At 38.7% G+C, this 21,669-nt stretch overlaps 1 protein-coding gene across 5 annotated transcripts in view; it reads right to left on the bottom strand.

Moving 5' to 3' along the window:
- Positions 1-21,669, bottom strand: part of ebf1a (EBF transcription factor 1a) — a 114,962-nt gene that overhangs the window by 84,577 nt on the left and 8,716 nt on the right. For all 5 annotated transcript variants that reach the window (XM_052574814.1, XM_052574815.1, XM_052574816.1 and 2 more), the window contains exons 5-6: positions 19,792-19,865; positions 15,223-15,291 (exon numbers count right to left, since the gene is read on the bottom strand). In XM_052574814.1, the coding sequence (XP_052430774.1) occupies positions 15,223-15,291; positions 19,792-19,865 (143 nt within the window). The remainder of the gene's footprint in view (positions 1-15,222; positions 15,292-19,791; positions 19,866-21,669) is intronic.

Genomic DNA, 21,669 nt, shown 5'->3' with positions numbered 1-21,669 from the left:
TGACAGGACCACCCTTCATCCCTCCTGTCCCGTATCTCTCTCTGTCTGTCTTTCTCTCTCAGCATACACCTTTCAGAACACGCTGCTGACCTGTGACCCCTCTTCCTGGCTGGACTCAAATCGTAAACACATGAGCTGTCTGCCAAGCTCTGCTCTGCTGAGTTTGTTCCATCCCTTCAGCATTAAATGGCCGACAGACAGCTATCAATCAATCAAAATACCAATGAGAGAGAAATATACCTTGATTATGATAGAATTTGAATTATGATATAAGTATATTGAATGTTTTTTAAGTTATATTTAGAATATTATTTTAAAGCTGAATTTAAAATGATTTACAAGCAGGTTTCTGGCACACTCTAACAGTCTGCCATTGGTCGAACAGAGAGTTTGCTAACTTTAACTTATGTAGAGTATAATAATATCAGATTTACTATATAATTCAATTTCTTTTTCAAGGCTGAAAATTAAAAGTAAGATACTTTTCAGCCAGCATAATTACAGAAGGATTAAAAATATATCTATTTATTTATTGTATTTGTATTATTATTATTATTATTTACATTAAAAACAAATTACATAATAAATTGTTATTACTTTAAATCTATAAAATAACAAAATAAAATATTTTTACAAAATTTTACAAAATGACTTTGAGTGGGATATGTCTCCCCCAGTATTCAAATTAGCACTCAATCAATATGGTTTTAGATTGACAGATCCTTCTGTTTACATTAAGGTGATGAATTGGAATTGGTGTGAATTAATTTCTTGTCTGTAGAGCAAATGTTTTAAGACTAAGGCAAGAGAAAGTTTGATTTGGAAATACTGTCACTATCCTGAAAAGACACTGTGCCAAATTATAATTATAATAGAAGAATGAGAGAATATATGTGAGGAATAAACTAAAGCTCCATTTCTCACAATGAAAGCCTGTTGAAAGAGAGTGGCCATGCTACATGGGTGAAGAATTATTCCTGCTCAATTCCCAATCAATATTGCCCAGTTCATACACTGATATTCAATAACTGTATTTGCCTTATAATTTCTGCATCTGTTTTTTCCTCCAACCTCCTCTGTTCTAAAGGTACCAGCACTTAAGGCGCTGAGCAATTATGGAAATGGAGCTCAGCATCCCTCCATCGCTCCCACTCGGAACAGACGAGGCGGCAGCGGCTTGACGGCTAATCGATAAGCGCTCTCCTAAGAGCAGCATTGCGACCTCTGACCTCTGTAAGCCCGGCGTCTGACAGCTGACAAAAGGAGAGCTTTATTTGACTGAATTAGAAAATTGCATCATTCCATTTCGCCTCATGGACAGAGAAAAAGGAAAAGACAAAGAGAGAAGCGGGAGGTGCAGGGAATGATTGTCAGTTCAAAAACAAACAAACATGCAGCAGAAATCAGGACATGAGAGACAGGAAGTTATGTAAGCGCTAGCTCTGCGGTTTTGGATCACTGCCTTCCTCTAAACTCTATACATTAATTTCGCTGTTTTTATCAGTTTTCAGCGCCATTGTCTTGCTCTCAGTCACTTACAGTAAACATTCAACGTGTAAACTGCTCAGGAGAAAAAACTCAACCTGTCAGAACAGAAGAATGAGGTAATTGGGTGGTATACAGGCCAGTTGTTAGCTTTTTCCCCCCACTAGAGCCAAGCAAACAGTCATAAGTGCCAGATTAGCCATCAGTGGTTTTCAAAGTCAAGTCTTTTTACCTAATTTTTAAAGCAATTCACCCAAAAATGATCATTCAGCATAATAATAAAGGTTTTTCGTTTGTTTCTGTCATAAATCTACTGTATGGCCGCAGAAGGCTTAATAAGTGCCATCAACCATATTTATGGTGCGTTTTGGTCCTTTTATGAGTTTGACATCACATTATGTATTTGTATAGGAAAGAGCAGCAATTCTGCTTAATACCTGTTTTGTGCTCCACAGATATAAGAAGTCATTGTTCGAGTGACATGAGGCCGATTACAGTAGATGATAAAATAATTTCCACTTTCCAGAAATGTTTCTTAAGCAGCAGATCAGCAAGAATGAGAATTAGAATTTCTTCTTGTGACACTGAAGACTGGAGCAATGGCTACTGAAAATCCAGATGTGCTATCACAGGAATCATTTACATTTTTAAATATATCATTATTCATGTAGAAAATGTATATTTTAAATTATAATAACATTTCGCCATGTTACAGTTTTATTCTATTTTTTATTAAATAAATGCAGCCTTGTTGAGCATAAGAGACTTCTAACAAAAACAATGTCTTATCGTTTTACTTTAAATGCATTGACTGTAAGCTGAATATAACAGATATGGTAACACTATTGGTGATGGAGAGAGTCTAGGTGAAGGTCAGACAAAGAGGGAGAATGAGGCTCTTAAGGCTGGATTAAAGTCTGCCATCCTCTAATTGAGTTGAAGCAATTAATGAATGTGAATAGTCTTCTGTGACAATAGCGTGATATATGTGCAAACTGAAATGTACCGGACATGTTTGTTGTTTTTGGGCACTGGTGCCGTACTGTCAGGGTGGAGGGGAGTGCTAAAAACAACAATGCAGACCACAGTAGGAGGCTGTGGTCTACTTCCTGTGTGGTGCACACTGGGAAGTATCAAATGCACAGACACAACTATCCTAAACAAAACAACTCTCCCTGTAATTCTTAAACATCTGTGACTGACAGCTGTGCTGTAGAATATAGTCTGGGTAAAAATAGCTTAGCTCAAAATGACCTGTGTGCAAATCTGGCCATGTTGTGTTTTCAGTGGAGGCATCCTAATTTGCATCTAGTAAAGAGGGGGCATATTTTCTCTGCATTCCGCTCTTTCTTGCTTTCACACACCCTTTCTCTTAGGTCTAAAATCTACTGCACAAAATGCCCTAAATAGTTGACGCACTGCCTCTGGAGAACTGGGACATAATTCATTTGGGTTAGTGTGGCTCTCACATCCCCTTCACAAACATCTGAACAAAAGCAGACAGAAACACAAGCAGGTAGGGAGTCAGATTTAGGCTTCATGAAGAAAGAACAAGAGAGAGACAGTGGATTTTCACTTGGCTGAAGAGAAAGAGAGAGAGCAACAGGGTGTCTACAGCTTACTGCTTACATAGGCAGCTGACTTCTATGGTTGCATCTTAATTGAATGATTGATTTGGAACGCATAAATATGCATAGCACACACATTTTGAATAAAGTAGTAAATATTTATTTCATTTTCTTTTAATTATTTAAAAAATATTTTATATTAATTCTTTTTTTTAATTGATCAATGTATTTTTTTATACTTTTTTAAATATGTGAGCCAGATTTTTCCACCAACAAATGTTATTTCTGATTTCAAATATCATGATTGTGACTATATTACTTTTCACAATTAAATATTTTATTAGTTAAAAAAGGCAGAAACAGGCTTTCAATATTTATTTATTATACATCTTACTGAGTTCTTTTAAAAGTATATATTATATACTCTACCATTCAAAAGTTTAGAGTTGTAAGATTTTTTTATGTTTTATGTCTTACGCTCACAGAGGCTGCATTGTATCAAAATACAAAAAAAGTAATATTTACAAGAATTGTTTTTTATTCATATTTATTTAAAATGCATTTTATTTATGTGGTTGCAAAACAATTTTTTTTTACTTCTGAATTTTCGAATTATTTTTTTACATTGTAAAAGTTTTTTAGTTTTAATTACTAAATTAATTTATTTCAAAACAAAAATAAAACTTACCCCAAATGTTAAGAATAGCAGTGTATTTATCTGTTTTTTCTTTTATTCTTTTAATGCAATTTATTTATATATAATATATGGTATTTATTTGTCAATTGAGTTCATCACAATGCATTCTGGAACTGCCTTCTCCACACAAGTTACATGCAATGCTGTTTTAGAATTTGTGCAAAATGAGGTGACTCAGAAGGTAGCATAAACTACATACCACCGACCTGCCATGAAAATGATACCTCCAGAGGCAGCTCACTAGGTTTTGAAACAGACCTTGGTTGTGTACTTTTTAAACACATATAAAAAGGACACACTTCTCCAAACTCTTCCACAGTGTATCCTTAAAAAGAGGTACCACAGACAGGAGGAGGTCAGGTGAGCTCTGAGGCAATGTGAGAAACCAGCTCTGAATGCACCCAGTGCTGAACTATAACATGTCCATCTATTTTTCATTCTCTGACCCTTTTGTGATTCAGAATATCATTCTCTGCCCTTCGCTCTCTCTCTCTCTCTCTCTCTCTCTCTCTCTCTCTCTTTCTTCATCCAGCACTTACAGAGCTGTAACCTGAGCCATCCATTTACCCTGCCAGGGCCACAGCTCTCTCTCTCTCTCTCTCTCTCTCTCTCTCTCTCTCTCTCTCTCTCTCTCGCTCTCACTGTGTGTTTCTAAGTTTATGTGAACACTGAATGATAACATGAGCACTTGTGCATAGAAGTGGAACCCTGACATCACTTCATGAAGGACTTCAAGGCAACACGGCAAGCATTCAAGCTATTAATACGAACAAGATTAGCATTTTTTTTCCACATGCACATCAATAATAGAGATGCACATTACATCTCGAGCACTACATCATTTACGTACCAAGAGCACGTACTACACTTATCAAAATATGTATGTCAGCAGGTAAAACGTATTTGTAATTCATTCAACGCTAACACCCAGATAGGGGTGGCATGTACAAACGCAGAGACAGAGAGACAGAGTGAGTGGTCCTCTTTCCTCAGCAAAACACTAAAACACAGAAATCTGATTACGCATTGAGGATGAAACAGATGAGAAATGAGAGACGCCTCCACCAGCTTCTACTAGACAGATGTGTGTGTCTGTGTGTTTGTGTACACTTTTGTTCCCAACCCCCAATTGTGCAAAATTAAGCAAAAGTGTCAGACTTGTTTCCTTATGTTGTAGGCTTCTTAACTAGCTTAACCATCACATCTCCAGTGGTCAACCAGCCTCACGAGAACCTTCACAGTTTAAAAAAAATATGTTCTAAGAATGTTTTGCTAGCATTCCATTTATGCTCAAAACATTCAGTTTTTTAAATGTTTAAAATACTTTTTTATTGGTTATATTAACAGTAGGGAAGTGAATGTTCTCACAATCATTTGAAACTAGCAATAAGTTATATATATATATAGATCAACTGAAATGGTTCAGAAATATGTGCTATGAGCAACTATGAAGAACTTGCTGTTTATTGCTTTGCCAGAATAGTAGCCACAAGTTATGAGAACATTCCCTGTTAACTGGGATGCTGGTTGACCAACATTTTTGGACCATTATGAAAGTTTATTTTGGTTTAGACTGTTTCACATTGAGCAAGGCAAAAAATTTCTCTAATCATAAAATGATCTTGCGCACTCCTAGCCGTAAGTGGCTAATTCAGAGCAGAATGTATTACAATAGCATTAGCGCCATAATATGTGTTGATTGTGCACATATGTGAGCTTGAGCACATAAAGAGTGAAAAAACGCGAGAGCATGTGTATAAAGAGAGCTGGTGTCCGCTACAAGATGAAAGCCCATTGACGTTTTAAAGCAGCTTCGACCTTTGCCTGCATCTGGCTGTCAATCACAGTTACCCACAGTCCCCTGAGGCAGTTTTGCCCGGCCCCAGGAAAAAAAAAATTAAAAAATAAGATGGTGAAAGAGTGAGAGAAAGAAAGAAACATCAGGAACACAACATGGAGGGAGCTCCAGGCCAGCCCAGTGAAGCCACCAGCACCTTAGGGCTGCATAATCATCCACTACTCAGCAACTCAGCAGCATTCACTGTGCACTACAGTTCCCACAGTCCTCAGCCCTAAGGCCCAAATATACAGGATGTCAATCAAATTGTTGAGTACTGATGGTGTTCTTGGAGATCCAATAGCTGCACTCGTCTTCTGCACTTGTTTGTACAGGCTCCCTGATGTGCGGAATATTGATGGAGGAAGATAATGATTAGTGTTTGTGATAGACCTCTCAGCCACCCTACTGACCTATACAACTACTGCAACTCCTGCCTTTATTGCCCAATCTTTATTGCCCAGTCACTGTTAATGGTTTTTAAGATCTGTATTGCCAAATACGTTTAAAAGGAAAGTTCACCTATTTTTTTTTTGTCATAATTTACTAATCATCATGTCATCTAACTTCTTTCTTTCTTCAAATACATTTAAATGGAGACATTTAGCAGAATGTCCCTGCTACTCTTTTCAATATAATGCAATGTAAAAAATAAAGTCAAAACTTTCATCTGTCATAATAAAATTTGAATCAGGTTTGATTTTCTGTGTTTTTCGCATCTGTAGCAAGCATTTTGATAGGAAAGGATGATGAATACAAAAATCCCCTGAAAAAACGAGGACCTCTAATGATGGCAGAACTTTTTTTCTTGGGTGAACTGTTCCTTTAATGGCTCCCAGTGTAGATTGAATTGACAGGGCATGGCATAGAGTTCAGACAGATATTTTTATTGGGCAGAGCTAGTGTAGGGTCTAGCAATTAGAGGAGTAGACATAAGGCATAATGTAGTCAGTCTCAGACAGTACAAACAAGATTAACTTCCAGGTGGGCGCAGTGTAAGGCACACACACATACACACACAACCAACACACTCAGGTCCAGCAGCAGAAAGCACGTCCAGTGGTAAAAACATATTTGAGCAGTGTCAGCCAATGAAAAGGCTCGGTATTCTGTATGATACTAATGAAACACACACACAAACTATAACTGATCTGGAAAAACATACACAGTCCTCCATTGAATACATTTACTCTGAGAGGGTCTAAACATCTCACCCTCATGGTAGCAACATGGGAGGTGTGCTTGAACAAGGTCTTAGGTCTTAAAAATGGACTTAACATAAGTTCTTAATGCATATTTCTTGTCTTACTATGATCCCTGTCCTAAATTGTTTCATTTTTGATAACCTGGATGTATGACACAATACAGAAGAAATCCGTCAATCTCAAATTCATGTTATTCTTTCTATATTCTTAAATGTAACAGTTACTTTTCACTATCAAATCAATTTCAGATTTCTAAAATCAAGCCCTGTTGCTCATTTGCATCACATTGTGCAGGTAAAATGGGTTGCAAATGCCACTTCACATTGATTTAACATAATACATTCCGTGATCTTTACCTGAACTGAATGAGAATGTATAGCAAACGTATAGGCCGAAGACGACACGGTTGTGGCGATAAAAATAGAACAAAGAGAAAAAGAGAGAGAGCGATGGATGACAGGGTAAATGACAATGTGTGTGTTTAAAAGAAAGGTGATCATGAGGAGTGAAGGGAATAGGGTGGGAGCTAAGAGAAGGGGTATAAAGAGGCACATCTGTGCTTAACTTGCTCCAGGGCAAGTCTGTTCCCTCTGACACCTTCTAAACACACACACATACTCGTGTTCAAACACTTCCAATGTTTCAGTAATGGGGCACTTTTTTTTTTTTAAATAAACTATAATTAGTGAACAATGAGTGCTTAACGGTTACAAAATCTCTTACTTTCTCTCCTTCATTCTTATTTTTAAGACTCACACTACATATACTATGTGTAAGTATAATATTTGTTTCTAAGAAAATATCATAAAAATAGGGGAACCCAGGCCTGTCGGTAAACTAAATTAGCATCTAATGCAAATGAGTTGGGTGCTTAATGGTGGAACAGGTGCAGTCAGGGTCCCTAAATGAGATAAATGAATAAAACATCCCTGGGCACGCCTGTGAAAGCTGACACAAAATCAATGGCATGAATTATTCAGCAGCCAGCCCAGGCTGTGTGCTGCTGACCTCTCACCACAGGAAGTGCATCCCAAACACAACAAACCACAACAATGGACTTCAGACACGGGGGTTCCCTCTGTGCAGCACGCACGCAAATACACACACCCACTGAGCGCTACACAATGCTAAATATAGATCTATGAAATCTTGATTGGCTTCACCATGTGGATGGGAGAAACCAATATAGAATGTGTTTAATGCCAAAAAATTTGTTCTTAATCAGAATTTTTTTCTCTATTTTTTTCTCAAGGAAAATATCTAAATAAGATTTACTTTAGAGGAAAAACTGTGGATATGAACCTTACTCAATTTTGTTCGATTATTGCTTTAAGCAAGAAAACAAACATTATTTTCCAATGATCAAACATACTGTAATTCAATATAAATTCAATATAAAATTCAATATAAACTCTATAAAAATGACTACATATTTTGAAGGAATACTCCATCCCAAAATGAAAATTTTGTCATTAATCACTTAACCCCATGTTATTCCAAACCCGTAAAAGCTTCGTTCCTCTTCGGAACACAATTTAAGATATTTTGGATGAAAAATGGGAGGCTTGAGACTGTCCCATAGACTTCCAAGTAAATTTCACTGTCAAGGTCCATAAAAGTATAAAAAGCATCGTCAGAATAGTCCATTTGCCATCAGTGTTTCAACCATAACGTTACGAAGCGACGAGAACACTTTTTGTACACGAATAAAACAAAACAAATTACTTTATTTAACAGTTCCTTTGTCAACAGTCTCCTCTGTGTCTCCCCACATCACTCAAACTGTCTACGTCTCTTGTATCAGCCGTGCCACAAGGATGCGCTGTTTTCTTTCAAATCAAAGCATAAATGCACATAGAAACAAAGCATTCTTGTGGTGTGGCTGACACAAAAGAGCAAATGCAGCATACAGTGATGTGGAGAGACACATAGGAGACTGTTGACAAAGGAATTGCGGAATCGAGTCGTTATTTTTGTTTTATTCGCATACACAAAATCATTTACTTGGCAGTCTATGGGACAGTCTCAAGCCTCCTGGTTTTCATCCAATATATCTTAAATTGTGTTCCGAAGACGAACGAAGCTTTTACAGTTTTGGAACGACATGGAGGTGAGTGATTACATTACACAGTTTTCATTTTGGGGTGAAGTATCCCTTTAGGCAATTTATGTTTATACATTTTTTTATATTTTGAGCTATCAAAAAGACAAAAAAAAAATAACCTAAATAAAGGTATTTGTCTTCAGTAAGGAATTACAAGACAAATAAACATTTAGGATGTTCACATACTTTTTACAAACTTGTTTTTTCACATACTTTTTACATACCTTTTTTTTTCATTTTTGGATGCGGCTGATCACTTGTTTAAGTATGTGTGTGTTCATCTGTGTGTTTGTGTGTGTTGAAAGAACTAATCGGATTACCCTGATGCCCCTGCATGAGCGCATCCAGTGGAGATAGGCGGGGTGGGGGGGGGGGGATGCAGTGGTTTCCCAGCATGCCCTTTACAGGGAAATCTGACGCTGCTTACAGTAGACTGAGAAAAACTTCAGGTTTAACATGAATAAGTTGTATATGCGAGCTTGCATTTTAAAAAGTGAATGACTGGGAGAGTACAGTGCATCTGTTGCTGCAGAACTAGACAGGAAGCCGCCCTGAAGCTGCGGTGACATCACCTTCCCCGGGAGGAGTACTTCCTGTCTGACATTCCTCAATCAACACACATACACTTGTGAGGAAATGGCATACATCAACAATACCCTCTATATGAACACACACAAACACACGGTCTCACCCGCACACAAGCTTCTTAAAACAACACCAGTCTAATCTGTGTCACCAGTAGTGTGTGAAAATGAGACCGTTTGGTTATTTTTCTTGGAATGAAAGCACATTTTTCTCTTTGTTTTACTCTTACACACTCTTTCTCATCACTAAGTGTTGTCAGTAGCATTGAGTGGCTGATCAGTCATCATGTGGGTCAGATCTCTGTCTAAAGCGTGTGAAGTGGATCAGTGATCTGGCTGATCTGTGGCTCTTATCTGTGGGAGCAGAGGAGAAGACTCAGGCTGCCAGGGTTTCCAGCATTAGCCTGAAGGGCCGATCAGCCGTTCCAGAGATCACAAACTTATGCCCTGTGTGTGAACAACAGGCTGGACAAGCAGAGACAAAAGAGCACTGAGTAAAGCAGAGAGAATAGTTGTGTGTTTGCATGTGTTTCTGACCTATGAACTTGGGGACTAAATGTTCTATCATTGAGAATGCAATTCATTTGAAAAAAATGAATTTGCAAGTAAAGCAGAAATCTTTATCCAGTGTGTTAAAGAGCACATATCTGTCACTTCCAGAGACAGTTACACAAAATATGCATTACTTTTAATAAGTTTGAGGTCAGAAGTAATTTTTTTCTTAAATGAAATTAATACTTTTATTCAGTAAGGATGCATTAAATTGTAAGTTATAATTTTACAAAATATTTTTCTTTCAAATAAATGCTGTTCTTTTGAACTTTCTATCCAAAAACATAATGATAATAATAACAAGACATTTTTCTTGAATACTAAATCAGCATTTTAGTATGATTTCTGAAGGATCATGTGACTCTAGACTAGAGTAATGGCTGCTGAAATTTCAGCCACAGAAATATGAATTATATATTAAAATATGAATTAACTAACATTTACAATATTTCTGTTTTTAATTAAATCAGATGAAACTAAATCAAATTATTTTTATTAAATGAATGCAGCCTCAAAAGCATTCTTTCAAAAACATTAGAAAATATTACTAACCCCAAACTTTTAGCATAAAAGTTTGATAGCATAAACTGACAAGTTGTAGCCTCTGGTCAAGCCATTATAACTGAATGATTTGCGGTTTAAAGCGTGAAGACATCATACTCTGAAGAAGTTTTCAAGCAAATTTGGGGAAAAGTCACATGCCATTTAGAAATTAATGAAGTTAATATGTGTCATTCCCATTTAGATACCTAGATAAATGTGTTTGTGTGTGTGCGTGTGTGTGTGTGTTTGGGTGTGTGTGTGTGAAAGAGAGAGAGAGAGCAACAGAGAAGCAAAGCGGGTGCTCAGTACAGAGAGAAAGTAAAGACAGAATGGTAAAGTTGTCATGGGAGGACAGCACACACAGGGCCACACACACAGGCACGGGCGAGTGGAGAGGAGTGCATGCTCTTCTTTGGGAATCATCCAGGCGGATGATGGAATTGTTGACAGTGAGCTGCATATCTTTAACCCCGTATTAACTCAGAACAGCAGAGCTTGGCCTTTTATTATTCCTGCACCGTTTGGGCTTAAGTAGGCCACACATATACACCTATACACAGACTCACACACACAAGCACAGACACACACACACACACACACACACACACACGGGAAGAGACATTGTCACTGCATAGGAGCACATCACCTTTCAGCAGCTGTGACAGCCCAGCCTAGAGAGTCACGCACACTTTTTAAAGGCCAACCCACACATTTTCCTGGACTCACAGTTCCTTTGTATCTCTTTCAGAGTGAAAGACTCCCCAGTTCATTTTCAGAGAGAAGACAGAGACATGTTTACCGCAAATGCTTTCTTTCAATGTATTACGATCATGGCTCACACACACAGATGCTCACGCTGAGCTCTCCACAGTCTCTCAGTCTTAATTGCCACACAATAGGCCTACAGACCGGACAGGATTACATTAACAATGGGAGCTCCAGCGTGTGAGGATCACTCTCTGGCCACCGATTCAGAGAGCAGCTCTGTGAAATAGAGCCCGCTAATCCACTAATGCAAACATACTGCAAGAATATAACGCTGCTCACTGTCACTGGCTCTTTCCCAACCATCCAGCCTTGAGTTGCTGTTTTATTGCTTAAATGATGCTCTTTTAGAGCTCAGCAAACTATATATACACATTGTTTTTTCAAAGACATTACAAAAAAAATCTTAACAACCCCAACCTTTTGAATGGTAGTGTAAATAATCAATTCATTTTTAAACAAACTGCAAATAAGAAATAAATTGGCAGCATTCCATAATGCACCATAAGGGCTCTGTTCACACACTAGACATTATTGCGTCTATCTGGGCTATTTTTTAATTGTGTAAACAAGCATTAAATGGATGCTTTTTCAGCATCTAAATCAATGAGCACTATTAGCAAGGCGTTATATCACTTTAAAAGAAGTTTAACTTTATGAAATACATTCTATAGCATTCTCATGCTGTTTTTGAATAAAATAGCACATCCTTTTTGAGCGGCCCCTAGCAGAGAAGGAGCAAAAATGGTTCTGTGAAAGCACCCTGTGAAACATTTCTCCCTGTTCTGCTTTCATGAGAGCCGAAGGTCTTCTTCTAGAAGGTCAAATCTAGCCAGCAATATAGTTGCGAGCCAAAGGCCTCCATTAAACATTCAGAGAAAGGGCACATCAGCCCTTTCCGTGGCGTTTTCCATCCTTCGCTATGTTATTTCTTCATGAAGTGGATATCCAGATGTTAAAGATTACATCACAAATAAAGCCTTCCAGCGGGGTCAGGGCTCACGACTGAGTGCAAAGCCACAGAACTCCCACGGTTAGCGCGGGAACTCTGAACTTTCTGCACTCCGAAATCATTATCAGTGTTTAAGAGTATCCATGGTGAGGAAGGCATCAACTGCAATGTTCCCAGGGAGATAGAACGACACCTTTCCCTATTACTGTACAGCTTATTGAGCTTCAATTACTCCTAACACACACAATGATAAGAGAGAAAGAAATCGAGAGAGAATAAGCGAGAGAGAGAGCTTCTAAGGGATGTGAAAGAGATGAAACAGGAGGCAGTGAAAAGGCCTGCTATTAGATGTCACTGGCCTTTTGTGTCCGTGTCAATGAGAGCAGATTAAAGTATTTGAAATAATCTTACTGGGGCATTAACAGAGCTCAGAGGGTAAAAGAGGAGAAGAAAAGGAGAAGACGAGGAGTCAGTCACAACACACATACATTTACACATGAAATGAGATTAGATACAGCCATCCAATGTAAACTAAAAACACCATCTGAGGAAAAAAAGGCTAGCCAGTTTTAAATTCAAGTGAGTAATTCAATTTACCCCAATCAGATTTTCAAAAGCTTCCCAATGAGTCCAAAAACTCGAAACCCAGTCCCGTGACACACATCTCGCACTGCTGCAAGTAAGATTTGTTCTTTTAACAATCTAATAAGGCATTGTTAGTTGTCTTTATTTCCCTGGCATTCCTCTGGTTTTGCTGAAGTGGCCTGTTGTGCCGTCTTATGAGAGGAACCTAATTAGGAAATCACTTTCATTACTCTTCCAGAGGAATTAGCGCTAGCCTTGCTAATTACTGCTGTAAAACCTAATCAGCTCTTTGAAACAAGACCACACTAATGAGCTCTTATTTATTCAGCTAAATAACTTCAAGGAAAGGAAGACGCTCAAAATCATATTTTTGATGAATTTGGGAGCGCGCGCTCGTCTGCGCTTGCCATAATTGATTCTGTTCAATCCTGCGCCTTGTTGGTTGGGAACCCCAGAATGTGTATCCAGCCAAGAAAATTCAGTAAACTCTTCCATATCCCCCACTCTTTTTTCAAATGACCTATTTTCCCGGCTTTTGAGACACACGTGACTAATAGGAAACTGTTACTAATTCCTATTTTACTTCTAGGCAATTAGCGATGCCCTCTGAGCCTAACATCTGACATCTGAGCCTAAAGGGCTGTGTGGTGACCTCGAGCCCAGTTGCATGACTTCAGCCAGACCTGAAACACAACCGTTCAGAGTCAGACCACAACAGGAGGATCTGAGGAAGCATTTCACAAACTTTATGCAGAATAAGTGATGGGCAGTGTGTTTGTGAGAGCGTGTGTGTTGGGTGGAGGTGATGCCACGTGGCATCGAGGGGCTGCAGCTGTCTATGTAAGCTGTGAAGCGTTCTAGCCCAGTGGAGCAGAAATGGGCCAGCCGCACAGACACAGCAGCCAGGTAGAAGCCTCTCTTACTCTGTTACAAACACGCACACACACTTCACTACGGCTGGCGAACCTACAGCTGTGTTCATCTGATAGCACAGGCCACTGACTTATTAACACACAGATGAGAGCACACCTTTGACACTTAACCGCACTTTAATCTGCAGAAATCCACGCTTAGTTTGCTCGCACCACAACACGATCGAGTCAGAAAATGAAACAGTCTCGGCCTCAATAATAATGTGAGATGGTGGTATGATCTTTTAAACAAAAACGGTAGGAGACGCGCTTCGCTGCACACGCTGCTGCCTCCAGAAGTCTCGCACATCTTCAATGCTGATTATTCATACATGCACACTTCAGAGCACACTTCATACTCAACAACCCCGACAGGGCCTCAAAACAGCCCGGCCCGATCACTAAACAATTACTGTTTTGCAAACAAATGGCTTCTGGTCCCAGGAAGCCTTTTTTATGCTTGTTGTCAAGTTGTTTTTCTCACTGATGGTGAATTCTTTGAACTGCTGCCTTTGATTTGGATAGTTTTATATTGAGCAATAGAGTGTATATAGTGATGTAGAGCAGCCACACAAAGCTATCATATTAAATGCAATTTTTATTTGTTTGAAAATAACTTGAATTTATTGAGTGCATTATCTCTGTACTGACGCTAACACTGCATTAAACATAGGCTCTTATTTAATTTGATATGAATTTAAACATGTTTCTAAAAAAAAAAAAGATATACAGTCTGTTATTTGTTTGTACTTACCCAAGTTTTGGTTTGAACATGGGGGGGGGGAGTGGGGAGGTTGAATTGTTCCTTTAACAGTTCATCAGGCTCTGAATGATTTAATCTAAACCATCTTTTGCAAGGCTATGTAGCGTTGCTTTTAACTGTAGCATTTGTTATTATAGCCTATTAATCATTACCAGGCCAATTTTTAACTTTTTTTAATTAATCAATATAGCATTTGTTATGAAGAAACAATCGCCTGCACATTTAGAACCAATAGCTACAACATGCCACAGTAAAAATCTCTAGGGAAAAATCTATTCCCTTCACAGACTATGTAATACAAATTCCACAACAAGTTTGACTAAATTTTACACAATACATAATCATTCTATAGCCTAATAAAGATACATTCTAGTAAAGGTGGTCTGGATTAGTTTAAAAATATTTTAATATATGTTACTCCTGATTCAAGTCTTTTTAGTTTATTTGCCTTTTCATTCTTGCAAAAAAAAAAAAAAAAAAAAAATGAATTACCCCCCCCCCCCCAAAAAAAAAAAATCTTACTGACCACCAACTTTTGAACAGTAGTGTATTCTGGTAGTGTATGAAGATATAAAGACTTTCAGTAACACCACTTTCAGCACTTCCACTGGACTAGCAAAGAAAAGTAATGTCTACATACAACATGCAAACATCTGATATCCAGCTCTTACCTGTCAATGATGACCGGGTCAGAGGGCGTCTCGTTACGATTGCCACAACTTTTCTTGTCACAGCAGCGGCTAAAAGAGATGGAGGGAGAGAAAGAGAGGAAGAAAGCAGTTAACCTACGTGTTACTGCACATATATCAGCACTGACCTAAAACACAGTGGAGAAGGAAGAGTTAGCAATTATAAAGTAGTCTTTCTTTTACTCCTCCAAGGCAGGCATTCACTCAAGCTGTACACACAGCACACAATATGCTGCCTCTCAGCCTGTGTATTAGTAATTACTGCTAACAGACTCTCCGACTCAGGGATGATCACTGAAGCATTAGAAATGTGGCTGATAACAGGGCAGTTAACCAGTGATGGAGAGAGAAGATGAGGCCAGAGAGCAGGAAAGGAAAGAATACAAGAGGAGAGGTGAAAGTAAAGAGGGCACTTAAAGGAGACTTTTTTAGAATACATCCTGGAAGGATTTCAGGTCAGACAGAAGGGGAAAGTTGCCTGTGTGTATGTGTTTTTTAAGGTGTTTGAACTGTGTTCCCAAAAGAAAATGTTTTATTTAAATATACACTATATTGCCAAAAGTATTAGAACACCCGTTCTAATAAACAGGTTTGACTTTGGTAATTTCCATGAGTACAGATCTTAATGTTTAAGCCTATGATGATATTCTAAGGAATCGTGTGCTTCTAATTTTATAGCAACAGTTTGGACAGGACGCCTTTCTATTCTAACATTACAATGCCTCTGTGTAAAAGGCAAGGTTCACAAAGAAATGATTGATTCAATCAGTGTGGAAGAACTTGACCGGTCTGCTAGAGCCAAGTTCTAATCCCAGCTGAACACCTCTGGCGTGACATTAAATGCAGACTTTGAGCCAAAATCTCATCCGAAACAACCAACGACTTGTATATATGGGTACGGTAATTTTTGACACTTCCAAAACTGTTGCAACAGAGATGGAAATACAATTTTTAAATACACAAATTATGTTTCCATCTTTGTTGCCACAGTTTTGAAAGTGCCTTTTTCTGTTCTAAAGAAGGGGTTGTTATGTTTTTAAATACAATATTTTTGTGTATATGTGTATATGTTATAATATGTATTTAAGATACAGATTATTATTATTATATATATATAATTGATATATTTATGAACTTTATATATACTTTTTCTAATTGATGTTTATTTTTATAGTGAATGAAAACAGAAAAAAGTGGGCACACTTGGGCTCCAAACATTTTTATAGTTAATAAAATTATAATGGTTTTGATGCACAACCTATTATCATTCCCTAAATATCAAAGAAAATCAAGCAAAGTGTGATGGTGGTTTAGTATGTTTGTCAAACATTCTATATTTAATTTCATAGGTTACTCTGCATGGGACAGCAGAGGAGAGCAAGATGGATACTAGAGCATGAGCAAGTAAAAGAAGACAGGAGGGATGGAAAGGAGGTGTATACATGATGTCTTTGGTGGATGGAGGCTGGCGGTAAACAGCAGGTGGGGCGGCGGTTTCAGGTTTCCCAGCACAGATGGCAGAGGGGCTCAATTGAGAGAGAGTATAGGGCTTGAGGTGTCATGTGATAGGAGCAGAACCGATCTGTGTGTGAGTGGGCTCCTTTAGGCCTGATGAGCTTGATAACATGGATTGAGCTTGACCCCTCATTCACGTATAAGCACCCTCGTTAGTTTGGACACAGTGTGGGCTTCTGTCTCAGTTTACTCTTGCTGTCGTATTTTTATCGTCCTCTGCTCTCATTTTCTCTCACTCCTCTGAGAGCAGTCAAGTCTTTAGCAATGTTCTCTCAGAAGTGGGTCACACAGGAGCAAAGCTTTCTGGGATGCGAGGGGTGTGCAAAGATGGATTTGACACTCCAATAACCCAATGGTCAGCCGGAGCCCAAGGGAAACCGCAACACGGCCGCCCACCACCACCCGTGAACCTCCAAGCCCCCCCAACAACCCTATGCTAATGACTCCATGCATGCTCTGGCTTCATTCAGGGGGATTTTTCACCCATTTCGGCTCGTTCTGCTCCATCCCAGCGGACCTGCAGGGAAACTGTAATCTTTAATCTCAAGCGTTTCCTCCTGCTGCAGCATTTGAAGAAATTATATCCAAATTGCCGCACGTAATTACCAGGATGTGGCCCGCGCTGATGCCATTAAAGCTGAACTGCCCTTAGCCCAGCTCCTTTACAGACAGCAGCTCTAAAATATCCCCCAAAACCAAACAAAACAGCATTTCTCCAACTGTGACCACCCAGCCTTTAATAATCTGGACAAGTTTGTCATGTTTTATCTGCACCACTCAAACCAAACAAAACCTCATCAATCCGTGCATATGAGGATGTGGAACTCCATCATAAAGAGCCCAGAGTGATTGTTTCTAGCCTTGCCTCTGAGCGAGTTGTTTGGGAAAATGTGCCTCTGTCTCACGCTTGCAGGCCCATGCGGCACCATATGGCTAATGGCAAGGCGTACAGCAATTAACAGCCCTGATTAATGGAGAGCAGTCTAATTGCAGACTGGTAATTGTGCCTTTCTTTCAGCACAGGCTCTGCATCGAAACACCATATACAGATGAAGAAGGAGAAAAGGAGGAAGATAGAGACGACAATGGATTGTTTACTTATTTTCATTTTCGCCTGATTTTGGAAAGCTGTTTGGTATGAAACGGAGTACAGGCATTTGCATTTGTGGGACCTTAAGAGTACCAGTAGTGATATGTACTTCAGATGTGATCTGTGTAATCCTACAGTGGCAGATCAAAGCTGACGTGGTGAGCCTTTGTAGACACGTATGGTACTAAGTGTTTGTGTCAATACACATCGTTAAATCAGTGACTACTTTGAAAGAGCGATAACAGAAGGCTGTGCGCGACTGCGTGTGTGTGCGTCTAAGAAAGGTAGTCAAGGGGAGCCAAAGATTGAAAGAGAAAGAGGAGAGAGCCTTGGCTCGCATGCACATATTTCATTGTCAAAACTCAAAGCAAGCTGCATTCATTAGCTCTGGAATAACAAGAGGATTCTTATTGAGTAATGAGTTTTTCCTTGTCCTAATTAACCAAGCATGAGTGGTATATTTTTAGTAGAAAACTGTTCAAATGCTCTCCACTTCAACCAAAAATAGATGAGGACTCATCTCCACAACCCAGTTTTAAGTGCAAGGAATTTATCTTTTGATTTTAATTAAAGGTGCATGGCTTTCTCTCGCTCTCTCTTTTTCTTGCAGAGCAGAAAGTGGATGACCTGGATAGAGATTCAGGAAAGGGGTTGCTCTGAACTTAAGGTCCGTCTTCATTCATTTTTCATATTTTAAAACTCCATTGCTTATGCTGTAGCTACAAACAGGGACATGCAAAATTCAGAACTGGCTCCCTTTCAATTCAATAATGTGAATTTAACAGGAAGTGAAATATGCATATCTGCAAATGAATAAATAATGGATAATTTCTTCTTTTTTTTTTTTTTTTTTTTTTTTGCTTAAGTCAAATTATCTGCTTTTATGGTACTTTTTAGCTCTATGTGGGGAAGAAGCAGCATAATCAATTCTGTCTAACATGTCTATTTATTTTCAGCAGAAGAAAGTAAGTCATAAAGTTTTGAAACAACGTGAGATGTTCATGTTGTTTTTATGTTTTGGCAAACTATTGCTGTGACATCTAGTACATCACCCATCAATCCATTCATCCATCCCTGTAAACCTTCAAGGCTACACTTTTCATCAGAATTACAAACAAGTTTTACGTTTTTTTAGTTAAAACTAGTTAAGTTTAAAATTTCAATTGCAATTACTTATTCAAACTGCAATTATGCAGTTCAAATTCAGTACAAATACAGGAATTACAATTCTGGCACACAAAATGAACTGTACAGAAGTGTATTTCTCTGCTTGCTTTTTGTGTGTGTGTATTTATGTCATCAAGAAATAAAATAAGCACCACCAATCACTGAAACATCAGCCTCCAAAAATAGAAATGCTGCCTGCCATCTTTTTTGGACAAAGCCGAGCTTTGATTTCTAAGGCTGAGGCAGAGTCTGGGAAAAGAACACGTCTAACTCTGATAGGAAACAGGCTGGCATACGTTTATCAGGATCCCATTTGGACTGGTGGAAAATGATCTGGGAGTGTATTGTGTAATAGTGCATTGTAAGTCTAAACTTGAGCCTTGATATAAACGCACTGCATCCCTCTGAAATAGAAGTAAACTGTTTATAAAGTTTTGACGGATATGTATGATAAATTTAAAAATAATGATCTGACCTTTCAGCAAATTTAAAGTAATGTTAATCTATCCTCCCCTTATGTCTAATTTTACAGCAGGGCTTTTAACACAGCTGTGTTTGTGTGTGTGTGTGTGTGTGAGTGAGTGAGAGAGAGAGCAGAAAGCTCAGTCTTGTCACACTAACACTGGATCCAGAGGTCTGCAGTCTTGCCAAGACCAAAATGATGCCAAAGTAAAGCTCTCACAGTCAGCGGGCAGAGCTTGGTAGGGAAGGTTCAAGAGCTTGATTGTGTAATAGTAAAGGAGGGTGTGTGTGTGTGTGTGTGTGTGTGTGTTTCTCACCTGCACATGATCTCGTGCGTCAGCAGGACCCTGCACATCTCTGGGTTTTTGTCTTGCCCTTCATAGATAATTGCCTGATGAACAAGAGAAGGTGGAAAATGTGGTTAGAGAAAATTGACAAACAAGATTTTCTTCTTGTGGTATGAACGCTCTGAGCATGCACACATTTCCATGACTTATTCCCAGGGTGTTTAAATGCTATCATCATAATAATCGAATGTCTGTTTGCATCGTTTCACTGAAACAGAAACATTATGACATCACATCGTTGTGCCATACACACAATGCAGCACTCATGGGCGGTTATGTGACCCTTATTCCATCTGGCATAGGACGGCCGTTGAAAGATCTCGTGCAGCATGGGAATGATCAGGTCAGTTTCAGTTTCTGTTATCAGAATGTTCTGTTCATTTGGTGCCATGTTTCTCACTCTACACATTGGGCTCTGAATTTCATAGATGTCTTTTCGTTTCAGCTAATCAATCAATCAAAACTGCCCCATGCACAGTGGGAATGCTTGTACAGGGTCTCTGTGTGCCGGGTGGGCCGTCTATGACTGAGCCAGGCTCAAAGTGGGCAATTTAATGCCCACTTACCTGCTGCAATGGAAAACGATCCTTAACTGCCTCTCTAAGAGCTTAAACTTGATGCATCACGTTGGGTTATGTGAGAACCAATGGTGTTTGGTGTTTGGTGTCAGTCAACACAAAAGTTTAAATGTGCACATCTGTGATTCAATGAATAAATATTTAGATTTCTGTGTGTTCCACATAACACTACTGGTACTTTTTGAATCTATATGGGAAAGAGCAGCGTTATCATTCAGTCTAAGATCTCTATTTGTGTTCCACAGAAGAAATTGTCATTCAGGTTTTAATGATGACAAGAGTTTTCATGTTTGTGTGAACTGTTACTTTAATATCCAATCTATTACTTGTATCTGATAACTGCCAACGGAGTTTATTTATTTTGTTTAACATTTGACACAAATTGCCAATGCTAGATTTTTATTGTGACAGAGCTGCACACAATTTGCGATTCAAACTAAATGAAAGAATGTTCATGTAACTTTAATTTTTAACTAAAAAAAGTTTGTCAAGAGAATTTGATAGATAGATCTGTCAAAACATCCCAGAATTCATTACCTGTGCAATTTAATTGAATTCCAATTCAGAAAACTACTCTTTCTGTCATTCCAATTATGTGGGGGTGTGGTTAATTTAATTCCAATTCACTCCCATGAATTGAAAAGAGGCCTGAATTTTGCACAATCCTGCATTGTACGTATGCTCTTGGCACCATCCAGCGCCATCATTTGTTACTCGTTGGTTTAATTAAAAGCAGACAGGGAGAATAAAAAGAACTATGTGTGTAGTGTTTGTTGAACTGTGCAGATTACTGTCCTATTATGTCATAGCGGACCACCCTTGCCATAGTGCCCACCCCCACAGGCATTACAAATTGGTAATGCAGAAACTCAAAACATTATTGCTCAGCAAAGCACCCTTATTACTACATGATCAAATATGTTTGTGAAGTAAAAAAAAAAAAAAAAGTTAAAAAAGGACAAACAGATAAACTGCTTAACTACAGGTCCCTCTAAAGATGTGTTGTACTCCAGCTAGTGTGAAATAGCCCTCTAGGAAAGATGTGTGCATGTGAGCTGCCATAAGCCTGCATCTGTGAGACCCAGTGCATGTGTATGCATTCACGCATGTATTTGTGCGTTAGCATGTGTGTGTTTATGTGTGTGGCAAGCAGTTGGGCTGCCAGACTGGAGCATAGTGAGCCATCTGGCCCAGCCAACACTTCATCCAAAAACCTCAGCTTTGTTTCCATCCTCCAATTCCACACAAGATGTCCCCCACAGCCATGAAT

Source organism: Carassius gibelio, chromosome B14 (assembly GCF_023724105.1).
Source record: "Carassius gibelio isolate Cgi1373 ecotype wild population from Czech Republic chromosome B14, carGib1.2-hapl.c, whole genome shotgun sequence".
NCBI lineage: Eukaryota > Metazoa > Chordata > Actinopteri > Cypriniformes > Cyprinidae > Carassius > Carassius gibelio.
This window is presented reverse-complemented; position numbering and strand designations above follow the sequence as displayed.